The sequence below is a fragment of the Dermacentor silvarum genome, chromosome 11 (assembly GCF_013339745.2).
Source record: "Dermacentor silvarum isolate Dsil-2018 chromosome 11, BIME_Dsil_1.4, whole genome shotgun sequence".
Lineage (NCBI taxonomy): Eukaryota > Metazoa > Arthropoda > Arachnida > Ixodida > Ixodidae > Dermacentor > Dermacentor silvarum.
This window is the reverse complement of record NC_051164.1, coordinates 100,066,094-100,075,585: the sequence shown is the minus strand read 5'-3', so window position 1 is coordinate 100,075,585 and position 9,492 is coordinate 100,066,094. Positions and strand designations below refer to the sequence as shown.

At 48.3% G+C, this 9,492-nt stretch overlaps 1 protein-coding gene across 2 annotated transcripts in view; it reads right to left on the bottom strand.

Annotated features, from left to right (window-relative positions):
- Positions 1-2,608: 2,608 nt before the first annotated feature.
- Positions 2,609-9,492, bottom strand: part of LOC119433060 (phospholipid phosphatase 3) — a 45,292-nt gene continuing 38,408 nt past the window's right edge. For both annotated transcript variants that reach the window (XM_037700208.2, XM_037700207.2), the window contains exon 7: positions 2,609-3,171. In XM_037700208.2, the coding sequence (XP_037556136.1) occupies positions 3,118-3,171 (54 nt within the window). In that variant the 3' untranslated portion in view covers positions 2,609-3,117. The remainder of the gene's footprint in view (positions 3,172-9,492) is intronic.

Sequence of the window (9,492 nt, the reverse complement as noted above, 5' to 3'; positions counted from 1 at the left end):
GGCGACATCTTGCAGCGATGCGATACATAATGAACGAGAAAAGTTCTACTGTTTCAGAGCTCTCATTTTTGAAAAAAGAAAATGAAAAGGTGGAAACAGTGCCTCATCGTTTTACGCCAGCATATAAGACGAGTGCAGTCCATCATTGCAATCGAGCTCGTGTTTGGGTCTTGCGTCATCGTCCCCGTCTTTTGAGGCTTTTTTTTTTTTTTTTACTATGCCATATGTCAACAAGGCCGATATCAATAAAAGGCCGATGTCAATAAAAGTTTTGCGCCTTTTTTGGTGGACACATCGTCGCAAGATGTTACCAGCGCCACTGCTCGCGTCTGCGTCGTCCGGTACTACACCAGAACAGTGGCTATAGACTGCCGTCGTACCAGCACACGTCTGCGTCAGTACGCCTCCACTTGGCTAAATGGAATAGTGGCCCTAAATGTTCTCGATGCCACGGAGGAAGAAACGAACCAAGAGAGAGCATTGCACAACACGATTCAAGTCAAGCGCATCGGTCCAACACGTGATCGCTACGTCAGGCCACGTGGTAGGTTTTAGTGCGCCCGCGATCTGCACGTCACTTGCATGTAGATTATACGGTAGAGTGGCGTGGAATTTCTATAGCGCACTCTATTGACGGCAGGGCAGCCAAACTATAGCGCGAATCGATTGAAAACTACCAGTAACCAAACATTCCAACTCGTTGAGTGTCTCAGAAGTCACGTGTTGGGCAGATACTGTGAGACAAAAAAAGCGAAGGTATTGGCTTTACGCAGAGTTCTCTTTCCAAGGCTGGAAGCGTGACGTCATACTCCCTCCTGTTTTATTTCCTATCTCCATGCTTGAGGTCCATTGAAACAGCAGAGCGTTTTAGATTAAGGGGACGCAAGCGTTGGGGCCCCCTAGCGCTTGGGGCCCCGGTACTGTGCGTGCGCAGATCACTACGTAGTCGTTTCCACAGCGCATGCGCGAGAAGCGCGAACGGCCTTTGAAGATGGCGTCCACAACGTATACTACATACCGGCATGCACGCTGCAACCACGTCGAAGGGGGGAATACCTGTATGCGTAGACGTCCGCTTCAGCACGGGCACGCCACCAAGAAACACCACAGACAAACCCAAGTTTATGTTTCGTATTTTCTTTTTAATTCCCGCTCAGCGTACAAAAATACGGCACCGCCACTCAGCGCGGCTTCGTCCGGCGCAACAACGAAGTGTCCTAGAGGCCGCTCTCGCAACATACAGCGCCTGCGAGCCGGTCACGCCAGCTTTGGAAATAGAAGCGCGCACTCGACCTTGAACGACGAGAGAGAGAAAAAAAAAAAAAGACATACTTCGATCGTCGCGGTAGTCGCGCGCGTGCGTGCGTGTGAGTGCGCGACGTTGTTGGTGGTGGTATACACTGCCGCGGTTACGGTGGGGCCGCACGGGAAAACGACGACGGCGACGACGACATCAACAACGGCGACGATGTAAAGAGAAGACAACCACTGTAGAGATAGAGCGGAAGCAACAATGACGCCGCGGCGAAAACGCCTCCGCCAGACACGCCTGTGTGTGTGTGTGTATATATAACAATTATTCGATGCACACAGATGCGTATATAGAAAAAGAGGACGGTTTGAGTTGTCACGCTTCGCCGATGATCATTTTGATTTGTGTGGAGGAGAAAGTGCGTGTGGTGTCTGTGAGTGAGTGAGTGAGTGAGTGAGTGAGCGAGCGGTATGTGAGCTTGCGCATGCGTACGAGCGTGCATGTGTGTAAGTAAGCGCGCGTGCGCCCGTGTGTGTGCGTGAGCATGTGGATGGGATGGTACCGCTGTTACGGGTGGCGCATGGTTCGCGGTCATTTTTGGAAGAAACGGCACAACAGAAGAGGACACGCAAGACTAAACAACATTACACGTGCCACTAACCTTATTTTGTGAAGGCAGTGCAAGACGTATGTGCGCTCCCTACAGCGCAAACGCACTGCGGTAGTTGTCATGCTGTCCTTCGTGTAGTATTTTCTATGAGGCACAGGCAAACATTACCGCGCCAGCTACTCGTACTTTTGTTTTCAATAAATACATCACTTGCTTACTTCATTCTTCTTCTGGATGTAACGAATCCGCACATAACAAAAGCATTAAAAAAATCTTAATTTCGTTATAGGTGAACTTGGGTATATCGAATTACCTGATATATCGAACTATTTTAGCACGTAAGCGCGTTCGATATAACCGGTTTCAACTGTGGTTGGTTCGCACATACCACGTGATTACCATGGTGATTAGCGCCGACGTACAAGACAGACGCAAGTTGGAATCAGCTAGCGCAAGACAGGGGTAATTGGAGATCCCAGAGAGAGGCCTTCGTCCTGCAGTGGACGTAAATATAGGCTGATGATGATGACAAGTCAAGAAAAGACGGAGCACATGCGCTGGATCTTTCTTGTCTTGCCATCGGCGTTGCTCACTGTGCTTCTTTTGTGCCATTTGTTCCAAAATGAAGCTGCACAATCTAGGCCAACTCAAGCATCGCTCGCGATAACCAGCGCTACCACGTGACCACGTAATCTCTGTCGCGATATTTTTTACTGCTATCAACCCGATGCGACACATATAGATGAAAGCCGTAGAATAATACTATAACAAAGATAAAAAAGAAACACGAAAACGACAGCACAGTTCTCGTATTGCGAAAGTCGCGAATCATTGCGTTAGGGGTCCCACGTTCCAAAATACTGCTGCACGCGCAAGTGTCCAAAATTTCAAAGAGTCTACGAAGTGTCGCGCCACCTGTGAACAGAAGAAGTGAATCAAAAGTGAGCAAATACTTTATGATGCCACGGCGCATTATGCTTAGTCGTTGTCGTCTCCCAGGTGGCGCGCACCTCTGTTAACGCCCCAGAAAATAGTGGCAGGTGAGGTACGGCTAAAGAAGCCAACACACGCAACTGGCATACCATTAACGAACTCTGGGGAGTAGGAGAACAAGAAGCCGTGTAGTAACATTGCCCACGTCTTCGACGCACAGCGTTGGAATGTCGAACAAGGGGGTAATTAAATAGATGTGTATAATATCACTACTACGCTATAACGGTGACGCGGAGTAACGCGCGATCTCTCTCGCTCTTTTTCATTGGGCTTTAGATTCGATGCGATGTCGACTGCTGGAGACGAACCACCGCACCTGCAAAGAGAAGACAAAACGAAATCATCGTGATTGTCATCATCATAAACATTCGAATATGTCTACTTAATTACTGCAGCGAATGAACAAGTTCGTCACCACGGAGCGGAAATGCTCAATTGGTTTGTACAAACATTTCAACTGAATAAAACATTCATTCAACAGGGCACGACAGTTTGTGCATTGTGGAACCATTCGTCATGGCAAAAAGCAGAACCACACACAATTGCAAACGGCTCATGATTGATAATACATATAAATGACAACAAAAATGTATTACATGTCATTGCCGGAAAGTGTCCTCGATGAAATTACGTCTACAAGTAAGTGCCTTCTACTACCCGAGACATTCGCAGAGCCTAACGCGTTAAAAACCTCGAAGCAACGAAGTGAACTCTACGTTTCACCCGATTTAACGAAGTTTTGGGCAAAATACATGCGGTTAAATATGGGTATGCCGGGTTTCAGACCATGCGACGACGCTATCGGCATGTAAAGGTTTGCGTTTTGAATAAATATGCTGTTCGCATAATTGTTTTCAATGCTATAGATTCAACGAAGTTCTCGATTTAACGAAGTAATTCCCTAGTCCCATCGGCATGTTTAAATAAAGGTTAACTGCACCTTTTTCTTCGAAATAAAATGTCGCGCAATCAGCACACAAAATGTTTCGAGCCTTTCATGGTTGATCACAACTTCACAAGAGCAGACGCCAGCCCTGTTGTTTACGGCTGCGTTTACACTAGTACCACTCAATATTCTAAATATCCCTAGTGTCTACCCCGTTGGTGTCCTCGTCTTGTCCCGTCCACGCTCAACATATGTTCCATGATGATGATCTTCAACCAGCCCAACGCCATGTTGTATAGTCTCATACACGTTATTTACGTGTACACACCTTCTTATTTTTAATCTTGACTCGCAAAGACACAGCAAAAGGGCATGACATCAATTACCGCTCACTTTCTAAACGCACGAAATTACGTAAATGTCAACGCGGGAATTCAGAACTAATGAATTCAACTCAAAAGGAGAGAACGAAATATTCGCAGCACTTGAGTCTGCAACTTGAACAAAATAATAACAATAAAATCGTACGTGGGACTGAAGTACTTTGAAGTATAAGGCAAAACGAAAGGATCTTCTAAGAAAACAGCATCAGACCAACGGGAGCTCCTTTATACGGGCGCCCTCTAGCGTGCATTCGAGGGGCAGTGACCGGAACAGCTCTCTCGGGGCTTATACGGTAGTGTATACGTCATGGCGAACGGATCACGAACCGGGTGGCACCGGATGGCATTGGCGATTCAGAGAAGATCCGCATTAAGGAACGAACCCGGAACGAACGGCGCGCTGCAGCGAAATGGGATTTAATCTCGCTAAAGGTCGTATATATATATATATATATATATATATATATACGGTCGGCAAACATAAATTGCGCCACCCTGCGCAACGTACACGTGGTCTGCTTCACGTTCGTCTTCTGCTTTTACTTTCGTGAGCAAGCAGACGACAAAGAGAAGCAGAAGAAAAGAAGAAGACGAGCAGAAGACAAACAGAATAAAGCGAGGAGAAGGCAAACTGGATTGTAGGGCAGAGATAAAGAAGCAAAAATTGGGGCGAAAGAGGAATAATAAGCTAATTTCGCAGCACGGGACGCGATTAAAACGTGGCTCTCCTCTCTGTCCTCTGATAAAATGTTTGTTGCGTCGCGATCGTGCACTACACAGCCGCCGGCGCAGGGACGCTGTGAAAGCGAACTAAAGAATAGAAAAAAAAAGAGAACAAAACAAAGAAAAATGGAATATAAAACGCAATTCCGAGCGAATAACAAATACGACGCTGGACCGCGGCCGAGTGTAGCACGGTGAAAACGAAAGGGCAGACGGGGCAATAAAATGAAAAACCGAACTGCGGAGCGAGGCTTAGAAAAAGAGAAAAGTGGGTGACAAACCGTGGTTCCGCGAATGAGAAGATTAAACCGATGAGACACAGGGGACACGGCCTGGGGAGGGAAGGCCGTGTAATAAAAGAGTTTTATTTCGCGATTTTTGTTTTGTTTCCTTTGGTATTTGTCGTCGTATATACCACACTGGCTTGGCCTTCCGAAAGAAGAAGAAAATAAGGGTGATGGGGTGATGGTTAAGCGGGAGACATGCGCTGCTAGGGACAGGACTGGGTGAACGCGGCGAAGCCATTAAACAATATGGCAAATACTCCCGCAGAAGCGTGGCAGCTGTAACAGGCTACGCGTGGAATGAGCGGAGGGGCGAGTATGTACGGCCTCGTCGAAAAATTAGAGCGGCAACGACGACATGGGGTGAAAAGGAATTCTCTCTCTTCACGAAAGAAGGAAAACAAGGGCGAAAGAAATAGCGAATAAATTAATGAATTGAAAGAGGGAAGGCAGGAACTAAGGAATGAAAAAGAAGCAAACAAAGGTCTAAGGGAAGATAATGGGAAGGAAAGAAGGTAGGGAAATGAAGGGGGTCGGAGGGATCAAAAAAGGGACGAAGATGAATTAAGAAAAGCAAAAAGGGAGGAGATCAGCGCGGCCGGGAGACGAAGGGAAGCAAGGAAGGAATGGTGAAGACAGAAGAATGGAACTAAAGGTAAGCATGAGGAGCGAAAGAGAGAGAGAGGAAATAATTGAATGAGCGAATGAGAAAGAAAAAAGAGAATGAAATGCACTACGGAAGGAGACTGGAAGATGGAACGAAGAAGGAGAATTGGGAATTAAAGAAATGGGCGATGGAAGTAGGGAGGAAGGAACGATGGAGATGGGAAAGGGAACAATATGAACGAAAGAAAGAGGGGTGGAACCGAATGAGGAAGGCAAGAAAAAAGGACACCAAGGAGGAAGAGAAACAATTGCAAGTAAGGACTCGAGGAAACGAGTCCTTACTTGCAACTGCAAGGGAGGGGGGGGGGGGGAGTTGAAGGAAATGAATAAGGAAGAGTAGATGTAAGAATGAGGAACGAGCAATAGTAGAGATATGGAATGAATGCGTGCATGAATTAATGAATGAATGAATGAATGAATGAAGAAAAAACGAATGAAATGAGCGGGGGAAATCGTGAGGAAGGAGGTGGAAAGAGGGAAGGAGATTAAGGGGAAGCAGACGAAAGAGGAAAGGAAGAGGCGATCCCAGCACAGGTTCTGTCTGGGACTGTCCTGGTCAGCCCATATATATCCGTCTGCTGCCGCGTCCACCCACTGCGCTGTTCTTTATTTTGCTCTCACCACACAAACCCTATCTCTCGTGATGTCGCGTGTTTCCACACAGGGCCGGACATTGTCAGGGAACGAGGGGGGAAAGGGAACGGACACGATCGGCGCTCGATTCGAAATCAATACGAAACCGCCTCGGCTGTTAGAAAACTCGGGGCGGTGATCTACGATCGTCAGATACCGCAGTTCCAACCGAGCAAGCCCGCGCACGACGGGCTGTCGATGGATGGACGGGACGGACACACAAACGGACAGACGCGCCAGCCACTAGGGGTCGCTTCTGGACGCGGAGGGAAGTGGGGGGGGGGGGGATTGGAAAGGGGGAGGGGCTGGCTACAGCCAAGCCAGATCGGTTAAGGCTCGCGTTTTGACATTACTTGGACCCACGCACTATATATTTCAGCCCTTGTTAAGAGATGTCTCCTTTGCTGCTGCTGCTGTGCCGATATCCGGCGCTTCCGTATTTTGTGTCCTTTGCTTTCCGAAACGGAGAAAGCCGAAGAGGTGGAGGCGAGGGAGGTCTCATATTTTCGTGATGGAACGACGGTGGCGCTGCCGCTGACCCTTTCTGGTACGACTCCCTTTTACCCCATTTCTTTCTTCCTTTCTCTCTCTTTCCTCCCCTTGATCTAATCTTGCGCTCCCTTTGTCGTCTGCCCAATCGTGCGGGCGCAGTTACGACATTTGCGCCCCCCCCCCCCCCCCCCCGCCCCTTACCGCCTTCGCTAACAGCTTTGCGAACGCGTTAGGCTGGGCTTGCGGGATGATAGAGAGGAATGGGAGGTCGAGTTCTGCGCGCACACCATTGCTTCTGTCCATTTGTCCGAGCTCGGTTTCTCCTTACAGACAGACCGGCCCCCTTTCATCATGTCTTGCAACGTTATATTTTCTTTTTTCCCTACTCGCGAGACTTCTCTTCTGTACCGTCCGTACCGCTTTATTCCTTCAAATTCTTTCGACGACTTCGCCATTACTCGCCCCAAAAAAATTCTTCACTCGGTTAGATTTTCGCGTTGAACTTTTAGGGAAGTGATGAAGAGGACGAACGAAGAAGGCCCGTCACGTATGAGAAGCTGCCGCCGTCTTCCCCACTTTTATATATTCCTGCATCTGCGCCTATATATGCGTGTGTGTCTGTATTTCATCCACCCTCCGTAGTGAATTTATCAAAAAGAAGAAAAAGAAAGAAAAAAAAATGCACGCTGGCCTCTTTCTGTGGACTCCCGGGTAGTATACGAAGTATGTGTAATAGGTCGACCAGACGCTCAGCTCGGATGGAAGTTCTAAGGTTTCCCAACGCTTTTGGACACTCTACTCCAGCTCAACTTGAGACTGCGGTCGGCAACAACGTAAAAAAAGATTGAATATAGGCGGGATTTGAGGGAAAGAAACATAAAACGGAACTGACAAATACATAAAGTGAGGAGAGCGAAAGAGTATTTGCGAGGTGGGAGGTAGGATTTCAATAGGATATCCAGCGGCGAGCTTTGTGAAGAGTAGCCTTTCGCATATAGCGTTGCGTCGCTGGGTTATAGAGGCCCCGGGAGGAATCTAAGTGCCAAGTGGGGGGAGACGTCTGGCCCAATCGGCTTACAGATGAAGCCGGTCTTACGCTCTTCTTTTCTGCTCTTCTTATTGTCGCCCGTTTCTATTTTTTACGAACGAAGAAAGGGTTTGGTGCGTTACAGGACGCAGGGGCGACGGAGCGGGTTGGTGTGGTGTCGACGTCCGGGAGCCGGATTACGTAGTGCTAAAAAAAAAAAAAAAAAAAAAAAAAAGGATTGTCGAGTGGAAAGGGGGTGAAAGCTGGGCGTCGTGAAGAAAAATGGCCTCACTACCAGCGGAGCCGGCGCAGTGACAAAGGCAGGAAGGAAGTTATGCTTCCGCCTCAACATTTCTGTGCAGTGTGGGAAAAGCTATGACCCGCTGGGTGTCTCAAAGAAACTGTGAGGGGGACTCGCACACTGTGCGCAGTTAATCCTCGCGTGATAATCCTCTTCTTGCTTAGCGCGAATCGTGCAGCGAGGGATTAGCGACAGACGTTGGAGAAGCCCTTGTTTTAGATACACGTTCGTTGATAACTCCCTTTGCAGAAGTAACTGATTGTTTTCTCAAGTGGTACACTATAGTAGACTCAATTCTCGTGAGTTCTCGCGCTTTCCCGGTGAAGCGCGCACGTCGGCTCTTTCGATGGCGCGCATTCAACCAGCGTCTAGTTGTTGGCACTGTAAAGCCACCAGTGTCAAGCATGCAGTAGCTTCGTTTACACGAAATCGACGCGATAGGGTCGAGTCGGATGTCGAGCTGACCCATCCCGACTCGACCAGACTTTATCGGGTTCGTAATAAACGTAGCTAGTGCTGCCACCTTGTTGACACTGCAAAAAAGATCAGAATTTATTTGAAGGAGGGCAGAGATTTCGGCCTGAGCTAGCGCGCTCTACAGCCTAGTGCTAGTCTGCACAGGGGGAGGGGGAACGGGGAGATGAAGGTGTGATAAGGGATGATGATGACGTAGAAGAAGGGATACACAGCGGTGAAGCCCACACACTAACCTCTTCCTTGCGCATTTTTTTTTTTGAAATTTCATTTGAATGAATGAGCCCGGTATCCAGGATCTGGAACCCGGATGACATTCTTGAATGACAATTTCGGACTTTCTTGATAATGGTCAGAATGCCGAACTTGGCACTGCAAGGCAATGCCAAAGTGCCAACAAGGTGACAGGGTGAAGAGATCTACAGGCACATAAGACGGGTTCGACTGGACGGGGGACAATGCATCTTCAACTGGGAATCTGACAGTGGCGTAACCAGAAATTTTCTTTTCGGGGAGAGGGGGGTCCCTCCATGGCAACGACCCTGATATCTACGCAGATAAGGACGACAATGGCGACACCTAAGGAGGTCAATCGCCCACTCTCTTGGAATGAGCCATGCTTCTGTTCTTAGATCCTGGTCGCGGCCCACGCGACCCGCAGAATTCGCTTCAATGCACGCAACTATATTGTGAAGCGGAGCGTGCAGGAACCAAAGAACGATGTGAGAGAGACCCCGAGAAAAAAAGAAAGAAGAGGTAGTGTGCGTG